Here is a 21,716-nt window from a genome sequence, read left to right as displayed (position 1 = left end):
TTCTCCACCCTCCTCATGCCACCGTCCTTTCATACAGTCCTCGTGGTGGGGACCCTCCAACCATAACATTATTTTCATTGCTACTTCATCACTGTCATTTTGCTACTGCTGTGAAAGGGGCCGCGACCCCCAGGTTGAGAACCGCTGTCCTAGAGGGTGGCCGTGAGTCGGAATTGACGATGGCAGTGATTTGGATTTTCTTCTGGAGGGGCGAGTGGTGTATAGAGTTTGCATGCCAATTAACTTTAAAAAAAAGGAGGGGTATGAAATGTCCAGGTTGTAGCGTGGTCTTTGGCACCTGTTCTGTTCATGGTCTTTCATAAAAGGCGCAGGTCTAATTTGGACCATCCTCCCTTCGCCCCAACGAGGGGACTCCAGAAGGCTCGTGGGAGTGTTCTGTTGTCTTTCCATCTCCTTTCCCATGAAAGTCTAGCAGCACCCTCTCCCCTTAGAGCCCACCTCCTCAACTCCCTGAGGTCAGCGAAGAGCCCCAGCCTCTTGGCCGACCACTCCACCGGCCGAGACAATACCTGGCTCCGAGGAAGGGGTCTGTGTTTAAACAGGAAAAAGACCCCGGCCCAATAGTATGGTGACTGGAATCACTTTCTCTTAAACTTTCCCTTTTGTTAATCCCCCCCCCCCCAAAAAAAAGGGTTGGTTTAAAGAACAATTACATTCTGAAGGGTCTGGTCTCAAGGTAGCTACACGAATGGGCTTTAATCCCAGAAAGTTCCTTTTTTGAACACATTCCTGAAGTTCATATCGAGGAATTTCCTCTTTCCCGTGAACTCAAAAAGGCCCAGACGGTCTATTCTTTCTAGGCAAGGCGTTGGTGATGGGCCAGCGTGCCCAGGGTGAATAAAAGGCCCGGGAATTAGAGTTCCACAGCCCTCACCGAAGCACTGTAAAAGCCTCTTAAGGTATTTCAAAGGTTTCAGCTAAAATTACAAAGGTATCCTGCCAAGCCCTTATTTGAGGAATGATCGTGAGAAACTAAAATGTCCTCATGAAAAAGCCAGGGTACTGGCATGAGGTCTGGCCTGGGTTCCTTCTTCAGGGGTCTTCTACGTGTTTGTTTTCGGGATCTCACCTCTTTGTCTGTGGGGGGAGTCGTAGACTCGTGGGTCTCCCTTGTGCTAATTTGTCCTTTGAAAGAATACAAGGTTCCAGAGACTGAAGACAGGAGAGGTACAATCCTGGGGCCACCAGGAGGGAAGGATGATTTTTATTCTGCCAAACTGTTACTGGACTGTGTGATTCTCATTGTACGCCCCGTTCAAGCGTGTTCTAAATGTCTTAAGGTCGTGTTCTGCATTTCCAGGTGTGGGGATGGGTCAGAGTCACATTTTGATTTTTAGTCAATGGGTCTAGCTCTTGGTATTATGTTGATATTGCTCAGTACCTGGGCCTTTTCAGTTTTTTGTGAAAGGAGGAATAAATCAGAGAAAGAGAAAGTGAGAGCAGGACAGGCTAAGAATAGGGGTTTCCCGAATTCCCCTAAAGATAGCTCTTTATTTGTCCAGTGTAAGCAAATTCGTGTCATTTCCTCATTCTACCCAAATGTACATTTATAAACTCTTAGGTAAAAAACCCATTACAGGAACTAGGAAAAACCAATTCTAAAAGAAGTGTCTCCCCAACCCTTCCAATAAAGGAGAGCTAAAAGAATTCAATATTATTTCTTTGGCAAAAAAAGAAATTTGTTCTTAAATTTGTTAAACAGCGTAGGAACAAATAAACTAGAAATTCTCATTTCAACACAGTGATTGTTTCCACTGCCTCGACAGACTGTTTTGCTACTCTACTGTTATTTACTTATTTATTAAAAGTCACTTTATTGGTGGCTCTTACAGCTCTTACAACACTCCATGTATCAGTTGTATCGAGCATATCGGTACACGTGTTGCCATCATTCTTTTGTAGACATTTACTTCCCACTGAGCCCTTGGTATCGGCTGTTTTTTCCTCTCTAGCACTTTAAAGTTATCTGAGGGGGATGGGAAAGGAAATGCCCTCTTCAACTATTAAAGGAGGTAAAACCGAATTTTCCTGCAAACGTACTCAAAGATGATGTTTTAACCAGAGGGTGTGTGTGTCTTTGGGTCTTAAGCGGTTGAAAATGTAGAGTTGGCATCTGTCTTGAGCCAGGGCGCCCGGACACAGGAAGCTTCCGCTCTGCAGACGGAGAAACAAGCAAAGGCTACTCTTTTCCTTTGTTGGCGACCGAGCCATCCCGTCTTGACCGTATTTTCTCTTTGCAAAGGAGGCCGGGTAGCCATTCAGAGCAGGCCCTTGTGCGTGCCAGTTCAGCGGTGGCCTCTGTGGGTGGTCCTTGCGAGCCCCGCTCATGAGGAAAGTACAGAGGCCCTTTTCCTAGAGTGAGACGGGGCCTCAGAGAGCAGACGGCCCTGCCTGAGATGCTGTGACGCAACGTAGCAGCTCGCGGAGGGAGGCGGCGTCCAGAGCGACACCGTGTCAGCTCTCAGGGCGCCGGGGTTCCCCAGGGAAGGGTTTTCATGCTCTTCCTCAAGGATCTGAAGCTTCCTAGTTTCACTGGCGCGGGGAGAAGCCCTTCGTCGGAGATAAATTGTACACAGAGGCGCGGATTTCTTGGCTGATTTTGTTTGGGACGAAGTCCTGTCTGAACTAACCGAGCAGGTAGTCGGAATCAAATTACGCCAGTCGGACCCCGTGTGAAGTCAGATCCTGGGAATTTAAAGTTGACAGTGGCTGTGGAAGCCCCTTTGGTGGCTAAGCCATTTACCTGGGCTTTTGGGGGATGAGCTGTCTATTGTTTTCTGGCACCGCGGGGTTACATGTCGAGCTGCAGGTCGGCGGTTCAACCCCACCAGTTGCTCTTTGGGAGAAAGATGATACTTTCTGTTCTTGTAAAAATTTATTGCCTTGAGGGAAAAACATTTAAATTAAAAAAAACATGTACAGCCTTGGAAACCCAGAGGGACCCTCCTGCTCTGTCCTGTAGGGTCGCCCTGAGTCAGAATCACCTTGATGGAAGTGAGGTTTTTTTTTTGTTTTGGTTTTTGGCATATCGTTTGCAGGTCTGGGCACTCCCAGGAAGAAGGGAGGGATTGGATGATTGGAAGAATAAAATCACAACCATAACTACCTCCCTACCCCCCAACATAAGATACAAAAACTAAAAAACCCCAACCCCAAGGGTTTGTTAAGTAGGTTGGCCAAGGATCTGAAATACCTAATAGCCTAGCCTAATATTTTCGAGTCGATAGGAAAACCCAACTGTTTTGGCTCAGAGACGGCGTCTCGAAAAGAGGTCTGGTCCTTACAGGAGGACAGAGTGCCAGATTGATTTAGATTCAGTGCAGAGTTCTTTCCTTTCGTGACTTTAAGATGACAGAACGAAGGGGCTTTACAAAGTATTTTTGGAGCTGAGAGCACACAGCTTCCATCGATCGTGAACGTCAGTGCTCCCGTCTCTGTTTTAAGCGCCTATTTGACTGGGGTGCTGCCTTCTGCACCCGCTAAAGAAGTGAATGTCGATCCTGCAGAACTGTCAGTCATGTCCTGCGATCACCCACAGGCTCGTTCTTTGCGAGGTGTCACCTGTGACGGCGCTGTCCTTTCTCTTTGTCATCTAGTCTATGCACGGGACCTTGAAAAGCATCGAAGGGCCTCCGAACTTGGGCATAAACTTGCCCCTCAGCATCAAAGCCGCGACTCAGAACTCAGCGAATCAAAACAAGGACGACACCAGATCCATGAACGGGAAAGAGAAGCTGGAAAAGAAGTCCCCCTCCCCTGTGAAGAAGTCCACGGAGTCCAAGAAAGTGGCCAGCCCTGGGTGGACGTGTTGGGAGTGCGACCGGCTGTTCACGCAGAGGGATGTGTACATCTCCCACGTGCGGAAGGAACACGGGAAGGTAAGGGTGGAGGCGCCTCGCCGAGCGGGCCGATCGCTTCACCTGTCGAGCGAGCGGATTGCACTGTGGCGTTTCCAAACCCTTCCGAACTTGTTCCGGGCCCACTCAGACACCCCAGGCCCGCGGTAGGGCAGCTGCATCGACAGCTTGTGTAGACAGAGGAGCCTGAGAAGAGTAGACTGCCACAGAGTAGACTTTATTTGACCCTGGGGGTGAGGGAGGATGGAAGGAAGTTGGGGGCGAGAATGTCTAGTGGTGTTTGAATGACGTACTCTAGACTCCCCTTGAGAAGCCCCATCTGTGACATGAATCCCGGGAAGCTAGTCTGAAATGACTCAGAATTGGAATGTGCATCTTCTTTTTTGTATTAAAAACTTCATTTAAAAAAATCATTTTATTGGGGCTCATACAACTCTTATCACAATCCACACATACATCAATTGAGTAAAGCACCCTTATACATTCGTTGCCCTCACCATTCTCAAAATTCGCCTTCCACTTGGGTTCCTGGAATCAGCTCCTCATTTTCCTTATTCCTCTCCCTCTCCCTCCCCGCTCCCCCCACCCATGAACCCTTAATAATCTATTAATTATTTATTTTATCTTGCGCTGCCTGGCATCTCCCTTCACCCACTTTTCTGTTGCTCTACCCCAAGGAGGAGGTTATATGTAGATCCTTGTGATCGGTTCCCCCTTTCTACCCCACCTTCCCTCCTGGTATCGCCACTCTCACCGTTGGTCCTGAGGGGCTCATCTGTCCTAGATTCCCTGTGTTTCCAGTTCCCATCTGTACCACTGTGCATCCTCTGGTCTAACCAGGCTTCCCAGGTAGAATTCAGATCATGATAGTTGCGGGGAGGAAGCGTTTAAGCACTAGAGGAAGGTTGTGAGTTTCATTATTGTTACACTGAACCCTGAGTGACTCATCTCCTCCCCACTACCCCTCTGCAAGTGATGTCCAGTTGTCTACAGATGGGCATTGGGTCCCCATCACGTGCTCCCCTCATTCATGATGATATGATTCCCCCCCACCCCTGCATTTGGTGCTTGAAACCTTGTCCCCTCGGCCCTTCATGATCACACATGTTGGTGTGCTGCTTCCATGAGGGCTTTGTTGCTTCTGGGCTAGATGGCCTCTTGTTTACTTTCAAGCCTGTAAGACTGCAGACGCTGTATCTCTCGATAGCCGGGTACCATCAGCCTTCTTCACCACACTTACTTATGCACACATTCGTCTTTAGCATTTATGTGGGGAAGGTGATCACACAATGATGGTTTTTGTTCTCTGGTGTCTACTACCTGATCCCTTTAACACCTTGTGTTCACACAGGCTTGCGTGCTTCTTCTCTGTTTGCTTTCAAGCCTTTAAGACCCCAGACCCTATATCTTTTGATAGCTGGGCACCATCACCTAAAAAGTTCATTTTGTGAAAATATTCTCTCTCTCTCTCTCTCACACACACACACACACACACACACACACACACACACACACACACCCCTCCTGCCTCACTGAGCAGTTGTCAGCATGACTCTGGTCTTATTGAATCTATTTTCCCCTCTCAAGGCTGCCTTGGCTGTAGTCTTTTTAAAGCAAATGTCAGACATGCAGCTTTCTACCCATAAGTGCTTGGTGCACATCTCTCGCTGGGAAGGATTAAAACATTCTGATCCAGTCCTTAGCACAGTGGTTTTTTCATAGGAGGTGACAGCCAGGCGGCATCACACCCGGTTGTCTCAATGTTTGTCTGCCCCAGTCAGGGACAAAACAGCCCACCTACTGCCTCTGGTTGCCTGGTGACGCAAATCTTACTTTGTAGTGATCGCCCTCATCCTTTTCTTGTTTAACGTGCGATGGATTCAATGGTGGAAATATCAGTGGTGTGTTCTGAGGTTGTCCCTACATTCCCCGCTTCCAATAATAGCTTCCTTTTGACATAGCTTGTCCTCAGTCTGGTAATTCCTAGAATCGTGATGGAATATATGTATATGTGTGTGTGTATATATGTGTGTGTGTGTGTGTGCATCTCACATCTTCGATGGTGCTGTTTTACTTATATCACATGAAGGAGGCATAAAGTACCCGCTCAACTCACTTTCAGTGATCGTAAAGTGGATTTGTGGGTTCAGGTGCACGATATCTTTAAAGAACAACTTCCATTGCGTGAGCCAAAAAAACTAATTATCCTTTAGGATCCCTATGTAAGTTATCGGTAGAGCACATAAGAGAGCCAGCCCTGGTGGTGGTGTGGTTATGCACCGGGCTGTGACATGCAAGGTCAGCAGTTTGAAACCACCAGCCGCTTCAAAGGAGAAAGATGAGACTTTCTGTTCCAATAAAGATTTACAGCCTTGCAGTCCTACGGGGACAGTTCTGCTCGGCCCCACAGGGTTGTTAGGAGCTGGAATGACAGTGAGGACTTGTGTGTGTGTGTGTGTGTGTGTGTGTGTGTGTGATTGTTTTTTCATTTTAGAGAACATAGGAATTGATTTGTAATCGGCAAGCAGAGACCACCTGATCCTTGGTGGCACAGTAGTTAAAGCTGTTGGCCACCAATCCTGAGATTGGCACTTCAAACTCACCAGCCGCTCCATGGGAAAAAGATGTGGCCGTCTGCTCCCAGAAGTAGATTCAGCCTTTGAACAACCCCCCCCCACACAACTCCCCCCCACCCTCCAGGGAAGCCCCCTTGGTCCATTGGGGCCACTGGGTGGCACTGGACTCAAGACAGCAGGTGTTTTTGGTTTAGATCTCCGCTAAGCTTGTCCTGTTAAAGGTTGAAAGGGTTGTGGGGGAAAGGAGGGCCTCCAACACATCATCATGGGTCCTGGAGGCACAATTGTATGGCGATACTAAGTAAAGATTATAGTGACGTCATAGAGAGCATGGGAGATAGAAGAGAGACTGAAGTCATGGAGTCAGACACAATTCATGGTAGCATGCTCACCTCAGCCCCGCTTGGTGGTCCTCGTGGGGAGAGTCCTGGAGCGAGAGCAGGAGAGTCTGAGAGCCCAACTTTATTGCTAACCAAGGGTTATAACTACTTACAGGGACATGATTATAGGTAACCACACGTCACAGGAAGGGGCAGTACAATAGGCACACACATCATAGGAAGGGGATGTACGACAGGCGTGAGTGTGACAGGAATGGGATGAGCTCGGGGTGTGCCCATAGGAATGGGTGGAACTAGAGGTATACATGTGACAAGATGGGCAGACCCTAGATCCATGATGGCGGCCTAACCTTGGTCTCCCTTGGGTGGCCTTGACTTCTCTGGGGTCTCCTACAAGGAAACAGACAACTACTATCCTTATCAGAAGGGAGTGGGTCCTACTTGTTGTTGGATAAACTGGTGACTGCTTGCTCTGGATGGCTGATAACCCTTAGGGAGAATAGCCCCTGACCTACTTCTGTTGACCTCCAAGTGTATAGTCATTCGCCACGTGTAGCAAGCAGCTAAGTTTGGGATACATTTGGGGGAGAGAACTTGGGAGAATTCTTTCTGTTTCCCACAAAGGATGACGCTGGAGTCCTGTTTATTTAAGCGATTTTTGTCTACGCCACTCGGGAAGGGAGCTTTTTGACCTTGCTGCCGTCCTCAAGTTACGGACTGCCTCTGAGCTGATCACAAGCACCACACCTTGCCAGGAGCGATTTTTATTGTTTTTCTGTACACTCAGGAGGGCGGGGTCTTCTAGAATGCAGGGACTGGAGGAACTGCTGTCAGTCCCAGCGGTACACACAGCTCCCTGTGAATCCCGGGACGTGTGTAAGGGTTAGTACTTTATAAAATGCCCTGCCCGGACACAGGGCTTCTCCTTCCTTCAGGATTGATGTGGGGAGTCTAGCAAGGGCCTGTTGGACTTGGCTCGCAAGCTGGAGCCCACAGGGGCAGACCTTTCTGGTCCTCCAGGTGCCTGGTCTTTCGCTGGAGCATTTGAGAGGGCTGCGCTTTCTCTCATCCTTTCCCTTTCCCCCCTCCCTCTCTGCTGAGAAGGACCTGAGCGGTGAAACCCAAAAGAAAGACAGTATTCTTAAGCTCGGTGGCCCAGGGACTAGCAAGAGTTGGGCGTGGGCACAGGAGCATGGCCGCCAAGGTTAGCTCAAGCCCTCCAGCACGGCCACTGGGCTTTGTAGGATTACTTTAGAAGGGATGGAGGAGCCCTTCCCTTTGATTTAGATTGTAGCTCTGGTCTGGAAAGAACTCGGGAAGTATGGAAGGGGTGGAGGAAGACTATAAGCCAGTGATGTGTGCAGAGCGCGTCCGCCGTGGGGCGTGGGGCGAAGCATCCGGTGCCTGAGCGCCCCTGGTCTGACGCGATCGTGCCTGTATCACTTCCCCTTGTCTCCTTCCCTCCACCCACGACTCAAGTCTCCTCCTCTCCGTCTTCTCCACGTCTCCCTAGCTTACTTTGAAATAATGATACTCACTGCATCCTCCTCTGTCTGCGTGTGGACCCTCTCTTGAAACCTGTCCATCACGGGCAGCCGAATAACCAGTGGATCCTAGCAACCCACAGGCCACTGCAGGGCAGCACAGGGCAGATGGGGGTGGGGGGGAATGCTGGATTAGGGGGCTCCAGTTGTTTTTTTCTACTAGTGGACGAGTCCAAGAATGAATGCAGGAAGCCTTAGCTGCGTCCTCTTTAAAATGGGGGTGACACCTGCCTCAGTGGTTTCTGGGTGTTTTGCGTTGGGTGGTGGTGCTGGGTAAGTTTTGGGCTGACGATCTAAAGGTCAGCGGTTGAAACCTACCAGCCATTCCTTGGGAGAAAGTTGAGGTTCTCTGCTCTGACGAAGACTTACGGACTCTGACATCCTAAGCAGGATCCCACGCGCCGGCAGCAGGACCCGATGGCAGTGGGTTTGCTTTTGGGGTGGTACACACCGAGGACTGTCTGAGGGTGTCCACTGCCCCAGCGCCTGTGGAGTTTACACAGGGAAGCAAGCACACACGTGACCCAGGGCTTGGGAATTTCCCAGGCTGCCCGTCTCAGGAGAGCATCGTTTGCTGTCTTTGTGACTCCCCCAAGGCTGTGGTTTTTGGAAAGCTCTGCTTTCACAGGATTGCCACGGAAAGACCCCCGTGTGCTGTGTGTGACAAGGAACTGTTCTGAACCAGGGAGCTGGGACGGTAGACCGACCGCTGTCATCGTAACTTCAGAAGTCGATACACATGCGCACAGTAATTCCGTCGTCATTTGCGCACACGCTGCCTGCCCCAGTGCGTCGTTGTTTCAGTGCCACCGTGCTCTGATAGTGCTCGGAGAGAAGATTCCAAGATAGGTGTGAACCCAAGTGTTAAGTGCCAACCCAGTTAGGTCACCAGCAATTCACGACTGCCCTGGCTTTTTCAGTGGTCTTCTTTTCTCTTGTTTTTGGGTGGGGTGGATGGAAGCGGGGCAGTGGATATGTGTGTATTTGGTTTTAATAATTGCTTATACCCTGTAACCCCCTCTAGTCCCATATTAAGAAAAAAAGGAAATCCCTACTGAATGAAATCAAGGAATTCGCCTTCTTGAACAAAGATATTTAGTAGCTTTGTCTTCACATTCAGAAAGGTAAAGGTAGGTCCAGAGGTATATCTGGCTGTCTGCTTCTGAAAGGGCCCACCTTGAACTCCCCCCAGAGCAGACCCACTCTGCACACTCAGGTGGCCGTCAAGAAAGCAGAGTAGCTTCTACACAACTGCAGGACCTCTGGCCGTCAGGATGCACCTGGCCGCATCTTTGTCTACATTCCTGGTGGATGTAGACACAGCTCAAGGTGTGTGGACCACAAAGTGGGTCTGTTCATTGACTTGGATGTCAGGAGGAGCCCCCCCCAGGCTGTTGGAACCTGTCTGGCTGCCTTTCTCATTCTGGCCCCAGCACCTGCCTACCTACCAGCTGTGTGGCTTCGGAATGGGAAACCTCCCAGCTTCAGCTTCGTGGTGTGTGATCTGCACACCATCATATTCCCACGTCAGCTCCTTTGAAGACGAGATAAAATGAGCTCATGAACTTAGCACAGTGCTTAGTAGATATTCTCCCTCTCTCTTATTTCCGCTCCGTCTAGTAGATTTTATAATATTTAACTTTACTTGAAGGAAACTCTCTACGATCAGAGGTCCTGGCTATCCAGGTATTAGTATGAGGGGGCTTTGAAAAGTTCCCTCTCACCCCAGTGCCCTCTTCCGAACCACACTACCATCGTCTAACTGAGCACTTCCTCCCTAACCGTGGTGCCTCCTCTCCCTACAGCACCGGGCCAAACTGGCGCAAGACCAACTGGTCCAGAGCAGCATGGCTGGCTGTGGCACCCTGCCCACTTTCTAATCCAAGAGCCAGTCCACAAGTACGGTCTTGTATTTAACCCTGTCTCCTTGGTCTCCTCTAACCTGCGGCGGTTCTCTCCAGACCTCTTCTGCTTTATCTTTTAAAATAGTGCAGCATGGTATTTAAGGTGAAAGGGTGATGCCGTTAGGTTGGCAGTGAGTAATTTTTACATACATGATCCAGTGGTGTTCTTCACAGAGTGTCATTATCCTCTTGTCATCTGGCTGTACCTTTTCCCAGGCTGGTCTCCCTTCCCCTTTACCTTGTTCTCCACCCCCCCCCTTTTTTTTTTTGCTCTTGTGATTCATGCTGCGATGAACATGGGTGCTCAGATATATATCCATGGCCTGACTCTAGGACAGGAACTGAGTAGTGGGTTATAGAATCACGATATTTCTGACTTTCATCTGCATTACTGATAGATGTTCTGTCCCTTTGAACATGGCTGCTACTGCCGGGGTGAGATGATCACACCCTGGCATCTGGACTTGCTTCTCCTTCATGGCTCACGGTTTCTTCTCAAGTTGATTGGCTGCTTGTCTGTCGTCTTTGGTGATGTGACTCCGGTTTTTAAATTGGATGGTTTGTCATTGGGATGTTGACATTTCCTTACCTCTTGGAGATTTGCCCTCTGCCAGATTTACTGTCGCCAGTTTCCCCCCCTCGTCGGGGACCCCTGTGAGTTGGCTCCTGTGCCCTTCAGCCTCACACCCGTCCCCTCTGAGTGCCTCTCCGCTTCCCGGAGCACCCTGGTTGGCCGCACGCATCTTTTCTTTCCCTGACGCAAGCCATGGCCTCGTCTCCAAGGAGGACACTTCCTTCTCTGGGCGTGACGGGACCCGCCATTGTTGAGCGCGGCTCTGCCTTTGAGCTTGGTGATCTCTTTACATGGGAAACAATTAGGCAAACAGCGTGGGTGGGAACGTTAGCAGGCCTTGAAGTGGTTCCTCAGTGATTGCGTGCTTTCAGTTAAAATTAGACTAGACCATGGCCGTGAAACAGCCCATCGTGGAAGGGGTGTTTCGTAAGACTTGCTTAGCGCATGCAGGGCATGGGCAGCCACAGGCCGCGGTTGGCCGGGTAACCAGAGCAATACTCACAGATGGCCAGGAGACAGCAAAACAACCCACCTTGTGTTGCTTCTCCAAGGGCCACGGACCCACTGTCACGTGAGAGGGGCTTGATGCCCAAGAAAGGTGGCCTCAGCTCTCAGGATGGCCCGGCAGCTGTCAACAAGGCCACGGGGCCCTCCGCACCTGGGGCCGAAGGAACTCGCCGACGGTAGCGAGGGGTCTATTGTTTGATCCTGGAGAACGGGAGGTCGAGTTGGAGGATTTCAGGCAGATGAGTGAGAAGGTGAAGGAAACCAGGGCAGGGACCAGGTGGGGTGGGTTTGGGGGGTCCAAGGCTGGACCGAGGTCCAGGGACAGACTCAGGAGCAGCGACACCTGGTGCAGCTAACTTCTTCCGCTGATTGCAGCGTTCCTGGGAGTGAGGTCGAATCCCACTTGTGGCAGAGTAGCTGGGCTTCAGCCTAACTTGATAGACTCTTCTGGGACATCTTTTGGGGGGAGGATTAGCACCCAAGGGTCCGGATAAATCCTGCACTTCCCACTGGAGGCGCTCCGAGTCCCAGGCTGTGGCTGAATCCCAGGACGAGGCTTCCCGTACATCCGATGTTGCCTAACGTTGAATTGTAAGTGAAGGGGTTGGAGGGAGTTTCATGTGGTGCAGTGGCTTATGTGTGGGGCCGCTAACCACAAGGTCAGCAGTTTGAAACCACCAGCTGCTACTGGGAAGAAAGACAAGCCTTTGTACCCCCATCAGAGTTTACAGTCTCAGAATACCACAAGGGCAGTTCTGCCTTGTGCTCTAGGCCGGCCACCGTGATCCATCCTCCACTCGATGGCCGTAAGTTTGTTTTTAAAGCAGAATCTTTCCCTTTAAGGTAAAAACACTGCCCACGTGGCTTCATCGTCATTCTTTTACCATCAGCTGTTTTTCATCCAGAGAGACCTGAAAGTGTAGTGGGTAATAATATGTTAGGCAGTGTGGTAGTTACATAATTGTCAATTTGAGAGGATTGTAAATGAAGGGGTGGAGTCTAACTTGTCAATCAGATCATAGCCAATGAGGCTTTTGTGTGGGCATGGCCTTCCCCTGAGGATTCTGGGAAATCTGGTATTCCCTCCTTGGAGGTGGGAGACTGCTCACACCGTGGGAGACATAGCAGACACATGGGCCCACCCTGATGCAGAGATCTCTGCCAGCACTGAAAGACTTTCTACCCACTGGCCTGTAGTCTTCTGCATTCGGCGTCGTTGCAAGTGTTCGTGTTCCATGAATCTGAAGAGGACTTTGTAGATTTGTATCGGACATATGGACTGATACTGGACTTACAGACTTGATCTGGACTGGGCTGGGATGTTTTCTCAATATTGAATTGCTCTTGTATATAAATCTCTTTCTTATTATACACATATGTGTGTCCATGGATTTGTTTCTCTAGTCTACCCAGACTAACACCGGCAGCTTACCCCCAGGTGGATAGTTTTAACCCACCAGCCTGTGCGAGAGAAAGATGAGGCTCTCTGGTCTGTTAACAATGTGGAAGTTGGCAATGCCCAGTGGTAGTTCAACTCAGTCCTGTAGGGTCGCTGTGAGTCGGAAGTGGGCTGGTGACAGTGGGTTTATGCTTCTGGTTTTGGCACCACGCTGTGACGAGGCACGGGTGAGACAGGAACCCATCTTTCATTCCCTTAACCCCGACGTGGGGAGGTGGTAACTTTTTGTACTTCCCCGCTGGTGAAGGAATGCCTATTTTCTGCCCAAATTCTGCCATCCTAGAAACAGGTTTTAGGAGGAATACACGAAATACATCTACCCTCCCCGACCCCGGTCAGCGGTTCCAGGAGCATGGCGCTCATCTGTGTCCGTGTTTGCCCTGGGTGTAAATCCAAGAGCAGGAAAGCCCCATTACCATCGAATTCTCTTTCTCCCTGAGCTGCTTGAAGCCCCCTCATGTATTGTAGCGTGTGTGTGTGTGGGATTTGCCCTTGAAGTGCACGATGTTGCTGGTTTTAAAATACTTTAGGTGCCTGCCTAGCTCAGTCCTTAGTGCATGAGACTCTTAAAACGCTTACGTTGAGGTAGTTCCACCAGTGAAATGGCTGCTTTGTTGTGAATCCGCGTCCTGCATGTTGCATTTGGAGGAGCCCTCTGGGATCCATCGAGAAGTGGTCTTGTTTCTTTCAACAAGAACGTCACCTCCCATGTGAACACAATGTACAACAGTTGCGTTCACAGCTCATTAGACACGCAGCACCTGTTGGTGACGGGTGGCCCGTGGGAAGGTGGTGGCTGCCAGGTGGGAGACGACAGAGACGGGGACACTGATGGGAGACCTGCCACCGTGCCTGCAGCTCCCTATGGACTCTCATTCACCCCCATCAGGAGTAACCGTCTCAGAAACCACAGGGGCAACTCTGCCCTGTCCTGTCGGGTCCCGTGAGTGGACTTCGCCTCAGTGACAGTGAGGTTGGAGTTTAGTGTGTCTGGTCCAGTAGTTTTCTACCTCCCTCATGCCGCGACCCTCTCACACAGTTCCTCATGTTGTGGTGACCCCAGCCATAAGATTACTTTGGTTGTTTCTTCGTCACTGTCATTTTTGTTATGAATCGTCATGTAAATATCGGATAGGCAGGGTGTATTTTCATTGTTGCAAATTGAGCATAATTTTTTTTCTTTTTGAGCATAATTAAAGCAGAGTGATGAACCACAAAACAATATGTCATTCTATATTGTGAAACATGTATCTCTAATGACAAGTAAATGAAATTTGTCTAGAAGCATGGTGCAGCATGGGTAGCAGTCTTCACGCCGGGTACTGGCATGTGGGCATATCAGCATGTGGGCGGACCCACCCGGAGACGGATAGAGGAGCGGTGTCTCGGTTCCTAAGTCAAGACCATTGGAAATGTGTGTTTTCTGTTGGTCTTAGGTGACCCCTGTGAAAGGGTCGTTCCACACACCATCCCTCCCCCTCCCCAGGGGTTGTGGCCCACAGGTTGAGAACCGCTGGTCTAAAGGAAGTCCCGGAGGCCCTGTTGGTAGGCACAGATCTCCTGAAATTGTGAGGCTGGCGGTTCGAGCCCACTAGCCACTCCCCAGCAGAAAGATAGCGCAGTCTGTATCAGCCAAGGGGTGTGGCCTGTTGACCCTTGGGGGCAGTTCTACCCTCCCTGTCCAGTCGATTTGAAGGCAACAGGTTCAGTTTGGAGCTAGAGCAAAGAGCCCTGGGGGCGCTGTGGTCAAGCTCTTGGCTGCTCACAGAAAGGTCTATAGTTCAAAGCCACGAGCCGCTCCGTGGGACAAAGAGGTGGCTGTTGGCTTTTGTAAAGATGCAGCCTGGTCGTCCTACGAGGCTGCTCTGCCCGGCCCTGTTAGTTCTTTGTGTTCCGACCTCACCTCGATGGAGGGAGAGCGGTCGCCATGGTGGGGTCGGCCAGCACCACAGGCAAAGTTGGTTTCAGGTGGCCCAAGTGTCAGATCCCAGGCAAAGCCCATGTTTCTGAGATTAGACCCAGCTGTGGGCAAGCAGGCTTTACCTGCTAGAGACCCCTCCCTGGCGTTGGAGTCAGCTCTCAGCGAGAGGACCTCTGAGCTCCTGGGTGGCTGGTTTTCCGCGTGAAGCCCCAGAGCCCACCTCTGTTCAATCATGACCTCTGTCTTCCCTCGCCCCTCTCAGCCTTCCCTTTTCATCTGGTCTCAGCAAATGGGGGTGCTTGTCCTTCTGCCCATGCATCACAGCCTTCTTACCCCCCTGCCCCAGCCCCACTGGGCCAGCATCCTCTGCCCCTGTGGCATCTCCTTTCACGGGATGCCGCAGCCTTCAGGGCAGGGAGAGCCCGGTCAGTGAAAGCCCTGGAAACATTGACGGAACCACGCCCTCGTGCAGGAGTTTCCACGGGAGGGCCCGGCCCTCAGTGCTGCTGACTCCCTCTGCCTGTGCTGGAGCGAGCCCCTTGCGTTCTGTCTTGCTGCCTGGTAAAGAGACGGGCTGGGTTCACACCTGAAGAGCTAGGCACTCTGTGCAAGTGCTGGCAGACGCTGGTCGGTGGACTCTTCCTGTGCACACCTCCACGCACGCACGGCCCGTCTCTGAAGGCCGAGAGCTGCCAGGCGAGCAGTTGCTAAGTGGCTAGGCCTTGGTGCGGACAAGCGGCACGGAGACAGAGATATGTACAGATGTCTGACAGCTGGGAGTGCTGCATGTGTGGGGGCCAAGGAGGCCACTTTCCGTCTGGCTTTGCCTGTCTGTGTCCAGGAGGCTAGAAGATGGCAGCACCCCTGGCGCTGGGCTGGTGCTGCCACCAAGACAGGAACAAGCGGCGACGTGGTCCCTGCCCCCATCCACTGCAGGTGGATGTGCATGCTGGATCTGGAACTTTCCTGACGGCAAACAGTGCCCCCAGCCAGGGGCTTTTCTTGTTGCCCCAGGTGAGGCCTGCCCCTGACCCTGGTGGCTGGGAGCCAACATGAGCCTGCCCCTCTTCCTCGTCCAGGGTCTGTTGGATGTTAGATTACACCGTCTTTAGGCGACTTTGAACCCTTGCTGCCAACCATCAGTTCTTGGCCCGTTTGCCCTGTACCTACCCCCCAACTCGGACTACTCCCCCTCAGTAACCTAGCACCCTCCCTGTGTCCTGGGGTCCCTGGAGGATGGTTCAGGTGCAGACCCACGATGTGGGTGACAGGGCCGGAGGAGAGACGTTTCGTCCAGGCCCAGCGTCCCCTCGGTTAGGCTTTTTCATCCAAACAAGTACTGAAAACAGCGGCTGACTTTTGCTGCTGTTGTTTTTTTCCTTAATCGGCATGGTCAGATTTCTGCTCCCTTACTTTGGAAAGACCAGTTCTTCCCAAAAGACATTGTAGTTGATGGAGTCAAGGTCGAGCTAGCCCCCAGGTGGGCGGGGAAGATGAACACAAAGCCTCCATCACCGACCACAGTGAATGCTCGGCTGCCCTCAGCTCCCGTCTGGGGGCCAGATGGCCCTGGGAGGCGGCGGAGGGGGCTTTTGTGGGTTGCCCCAGGAGCACAAGCGTCATTTGTCTTTATTTAGGAACATGTGTTCCAGAGTCCGACAAGACTTTATCAGTTAAGAATTTCGCAGCCCATCCAATCTGTAACTGGATAGTACCTCAAAAGCGGAGCCAAACGGAAACTACGCCTGCCTTCCACAGCAGGAACTGCCTTCCCCAGCAGGGACTTCAAAGGCAGGAAGAGGCCCCGGGGCCCTGGCTGGCTCCAGAAAGATGGTGGTCAAGGCAGCATGGAGGTGACTCAGAGGTCAGGGCTCCCTCTGAGCTCATGGACGAGGGGCCACAGACCCTTTGTGGGGCACAGTCCCCCCCCCCAAGATCTGTGGCCTTACCACCACAGCAGGGTCGCGGTGGGGCAGATTTCCCGCAGCCCACCTCAAATGAAGAAACACACAAAGACCACGCTCGCTGCCATTGAGTTGACTCTGACCCTGTGTGGAGAGGCTGTAAATCTTGACGGGAGCAGAAAGCTTCACCTGTCTCCCTCAGAGCTGCTGGTGGGTTTGAACCACTCACCTTGTAGTTCGTCCAACACTTACCCGACAGCACCACCTTGAGATGTAAGGAAGAATGCATTCTGGTAGGAGAAGAGCCAGACGGGAGGAGGGTTCCCTGGAATCCCTTAAACTCGGCACATCTGCATCCATGTCCTAGGCGCGGCGCGCACGAGGAGCCAGCCAGGAAAGGGCTGGTCCTGTGTGATCCCGGGTTTGTGAAACGGGCAAAGGTGTCAAGAACAGAGCATATGCGTGTGTACAGAGAGGGACACCAAGGGGAATTTCCGTGTGTGTGTGTGTGTGTGTGTTGTGGGGGGATTGCTTTAGGGCACAGTGTTGCTGTGAATGCTGGTGGAATATTCTGGAAAACGACACTGGGGATGATTGTGTAAAATAGCCCAACATACTGCCGCTGAAGCGTACATGTCGAAATGGTTGAATCGGCAAATGCCTTCTTATCTAGGAGCCCTGGTGGCATAGCGGTTACACACTGGGTTGCTAACCTCAAGGTCGACAGTTAGAAACCACCCGCCGCTCCGTGGGAGAAAGACGGGGCTTTCTACTCCCATAAAGAGCTGCAGTCTCGGAAGGTCGTCAGGCATCCTCTTCTCGGGTCAGTAAGGGTCAGCATGCACTTAATGCCAGTGAGGTTGAGTTTTTAAAAATATGTGCATACTTGCGACCGTTAAAAACAAAAGCAGTTGGGAGGGTTGGTGGAGAAAGTGAAGAAGCACCCCGCGTCCGCCCAGGGTCAGAGGGAAGGAAGAGCGGGGACGGCTGTCAGTGCGCTCGGGCCCGGTCACTAGGCTCGCTGCCCAGTGAAGTGCTCACTCTTCTAGGCTCTAGAGTGAATTTTGTCACATTGGCCACGTGTAGATAATTGTTTCTGAGAGCACTCAGCTGAAGGCACACGCTTTTCTAATCGGGCAAAACCGCTTAGTGTAGCAATGGCTGTATGGGATGGTCCCAGCTTCAGGTCCAAAGGTGACTCTCCTATTAGCGTCTCAGTGGAGCCAATAAGCCTAATTTCCCTGAATTTGAAGTTCTGTGCCCTGCATGCATTTCTTCCTGTTAGGGCTTCATTTGTGGGGTCCTTACTCAAAAAGTTCAGCTATGGTAGCTGGGTACCATCTATTCCTTCTGGTCTCATGGTAATGGGCGTCCACCCACTACTCACTGATGGACATGTTTAGATTCCAAAAGGCAGATCGTGACGGAAAAATGGAGAGTGAGTATATCATTATGTAACTGCCAAATTGCGTCATTCGGTAACTGCTAAGCCCCTGAAAACTGAGGCCCAGCCAAGGTAATACATATGCTTCACCACCACCTGCGGCCCAAGTTACTCTCTTCTCACACCTGACATTGCTTACTGGCAGGATGTATTGTTAGGCTGCAGGATAGTGGATTTGGGTGCTATCGTCCTAAGTGTGAAATGTTGGATGAACCAGTCGATAAGCGAGGGAGAAGTTGGTTCTTCTTGGAGATGAGCCAAACCTCTCTTTTGTTACCCCTTCAGGGTCAGTAGTTGATCATACTTTACCAGCGGGACCTCCTTGGTGTGGATTCTTTTGAGAACCGGAAAAAAAAAAATGAACACACGTGCTAAGAAAATAATATTTTATGTTAGTACGCTTGCTCTTTGGACATTTTCAGTGTGCTCTTTAACTTTTTAAAACCATTACCAGATTTTAAAAAAATCGTTTAATTGGGGTGCTTGTACAACTCTTATCACCTTCCCGCCTCTGATGTTGTGGTGCCCTTCACTCTGGGAGCATTCGTGTCCAGGTCCAGGGTTCACCTGCCGCCTCGGCCCTGATGGTGCAGACGCACTTCTCTCCGGCCTTAAACACCCCAGTAGGTCCCCCAGTAGCCCCTCCGGTAGATACCCCAGTGGGCCTCTCAGGCTCACACATGGACAATGCAGCTCCGACTCCTCCCCACCCCTCACCCAATGTTTTCCCCCTCCTGTTGTTGCCCACAGGCTGATTCTGACCCAGAGCAACCCTATAGGAGAGAGATTTCCTAAGCTGTAGGTCTTAACAGGAACAGGTCGCCAGGCCCTTTCTTCCGCAGAGCGGCTGGTGGCTTTGAACCACCGAACCCGTCTGTTATCTGCCAAGTGCTTTACCATTGTGCTACCAGGGTTCCCTGTGCCCAGGCCAAAAAAAACAAAGCAAAAGAAGGGGTGATCTTTGTTTTCTCTCCCTTTTTCCACCCACCCCAAATCCCAATGAACCAACCACATATCCTGTTAGCTCTGCTTTCTAAATAGATACCAGATCCACCCCTCACCACTACTCTGCTTTCCTAGTTCAGGGCTCGTAATCTCTTCCCTGGGTTATGGCCGACAGCCTCCTTAATTTTCCCCTGCTTCCACACTCGGAAGCCAGTGTGGAGCCTTCTAGAATAAATGCCAGTCACAATCGGGTGAACGTCTTCCCGATTAGAAAAGTGTGTGCCTTGAGCTTAGTGTGCTCATAAGCAATTACCTACACGATGCGGCCCTGTTATCAGCCCATCTTGTCAAAGGCCTTCCTCTTTTTTGCTGCCCCTTGGCCTCACCAAACATGATGTCCTTTTCCAGGGACTGGCCTCTCCTGACATGTCCAAAGTGCTTGAGTTGAAGTATCAGCCTTGCCTCTAAGGCATGGTTCTCAACCTGTGGGTCGAGACCCCTTTCACAGGGATCACCTGAGACCATCAGAAAACAGATAGTTCCCATGGTCTTAGGAACCAAAAAGTTGGCTTTTTACCCATACTGTCGCAAAATGTAGCATTGTAGTTTACTGTTGTTATATTAAGACTGTCACCCATGCTACACCATGCTTCAGGACAAAATTTCATTGATTTGTCATTAGAAATAAATATTCCACAAGATGTAATTACATATTGTTTTTGTGATTAATTACTGTGCTCGAATTATGTTCAATGTGTAACAATGAAAATGCATCCCGCAGATCAGATATTTACATGACGATTTATAACAGTAGCAAAATGATAGCTATGAAGTAGCAATGGAAATAATGTTATGGCTGGGTCATATGAGGGTCACGGCTTGAGGAAGATGGAGAGCCAGGGCTCTAAGGAGGATTCTGGCTGTATTTCCAAGACAGATTTGGCTATCTTGGCAGTCCACGGGACTGTCCAGGATTTTTCAGCGGCACCATGATTCCAATGCATTGCTGCTTCTTCAGTCTTCCGTTATCCAACTTTCACATGCATATCAGGCAATTGAAATACCATGGCTTGGGTCAGGCACACCTTCGTCTTGAAAGCAACCTCCTCAATTTTCAACACTCTAAAGAGGTCTCAGGCAGCAGATTTATCTAATACAACTCTCCTTTTGATCTCTTAACTGCTGCGCCCGTGACCATTGATTATGGGTCAAGCGAGACAAAATCCTCGATGACGTCAATCTTTTCTCCCTTCACCATGATGTTAGGTCCACCCTGCAGTGAGGATTTGCATCTTCCTTGCACTGAGTTGTAATCCACACCGCAGGCTGCAATCCTTGATCTTCATCAGCAAGGGCTCCAAGTCCTCGCTTTCAGCCCACCTCTTCTGGCACAGGGGTAGCGTTGCGTTACCAACAGCAAGGTCAGCAGTTCAGAACCGCCAGTTGCTCCCTGGAAGAAGGATGGGACTTTCTATTCCCAGGAAGAATTCCCACCCTGGAAACTCAGTCAGTTCTGCCCCGTCCTATAGTCAGAAATGACTTGCTCGAGGGCAGCGAGCTTGGTTTAGTGTTTGACCTTTTGGGTAGCAACGCAGCGTGTAATCCAGCCCACCATGCCACAAGATTCCTAGGGTGAGATGAGAAAGTATTTTGCCGTCACTTTTGTTTGGAAAAAGCATATGTTACTTTCACGATTTTAAAAAACAACAACTAAGAGCAAGAAAAGGAGGCCACACCATCTAGCAACACCACACCTGTTCACTTTGGAAGGAAGGTGCCGGCAGGAACCCCCCTCCATGTCCTGTCCCCTTCCTCCCCCACCAGACGCCTGCCTGCTCTGCCGGCTTGTCCCTTGTCACACAGGAAGAGTTGCTGGTCCTCCTGTCCTGTGTCCCCACCCTCTCCTCGACTCTGACCTCAGCCTCTGATTCTTTCCCGTTTTACCAGCTCCCCAAAGAGAGCAGAGCGCTCCCCGTGTCCAGCACTTCCTCCGAAGTCTATGATTGTGTGTGTGTGTGTGTGTGTGTGTGTGTCTGCAGAATGCGCTACGCGCTCACCAGTCGTTCTTTCTTGGGGCTCTTCGTCCAGCAGCCACCAGTCAGCGTGTGCTGCTTTCTGAAGGCAGGCGCTGGGATGCAGAGATGCATCACTTACAGTTCCTGGACTCTAGGAGTGGAAATGCCCCCCAAAGGTTTTCTTCTTCAGTCAAAACTTGTTTCAAACTCCAACTAATAAGAGTTCAAGGTTTATCTTTGGTGGAAGAGGTCGACTGAATCGATCATCAGGAGCTTTGTCTTTTCATTGAAAACATTGCGCCCGAATATGCCCTCTCTCATCAGAGAATGCGAAGTGTCGCCGCAACGACGAAAGCACACCTATAAGTGCCCACACCTATAGGTGCCCGCAGCTACAGGCGCCCACAGCTATAGGTGCCCCTTTCAGCTGGTGCGTAGGTTCCCCCGCCGGGGCGTGCTCACAATCCACACTTCCCCAGGACGGGAAGGAATGGATAACTGTGTGCGCCTGCTTCCTGCCGAGGGCGGGACAGAGATCAGGCTGGTGGTTTGTCAAAGATGGGGTGTGGTTGGGTGTGGGCTGGGCCCTGACTAAGAGGGGACAGGTGGGATTTTGAGGGTGATGGAGCATTTTTGTGTCCTCATTGTCGTGGCTGAATATGTTGGTTACAGCTCATAGAACCAGATACCACCAAGGGGGTAGG

The 21,716-nt window shown here is 50.9% G+C and overlaps 1 protein-coding gene across 13 annotated transcripts in view; it reads left to right on the top strand.

Moving 5' to 3' along the window:
* Nucleotides 1-21,716, top strand: part of ZNF532 (zinc finger protein 532) — a 112,548-nt gene that overhangs the window by 74,998 nt on the left and 15,834 nt on the right. For 12 of the 13 annotated variants that reach the window (XM_075533187.1, XM_075533189.1, XM_075533180.1 and 9 more), the window contains one exon: nt 3,618-3,899. The exons of the other annotated variant lie outside the window; for it this stretch is intronic. In XM_075533187.1, the coding sequence (XP_075389302.1) occupies nt 3,618-3,899 (282 nt within the window). The remainder of the gene's footprint in view (nt 1-3,617; nt 3,900-21,716) is intronic. 13 annotated transcript variants of the gene reach the window in all.

This window comes from Tenrec ecaudatus, chromosome 15 (assembly GCF_050624435.1).
Source record: "Tenrec ecaudatus isolate mTenEca1 chromosome 15, mTenEca1.hap1, whole genome shotgun sequence".
Classification (NCBI taxonomy): Eukaryota; Metazoa; Chordata; class Mammalia; order Afrosoricida; family Tenrecidae; genus Tenrec; species Tenrec ecaudatus.
Note: the sequence above shows the minus strand (reverse complement) of the source record. Positions and strands in the feature narration are given on the sequence as shown.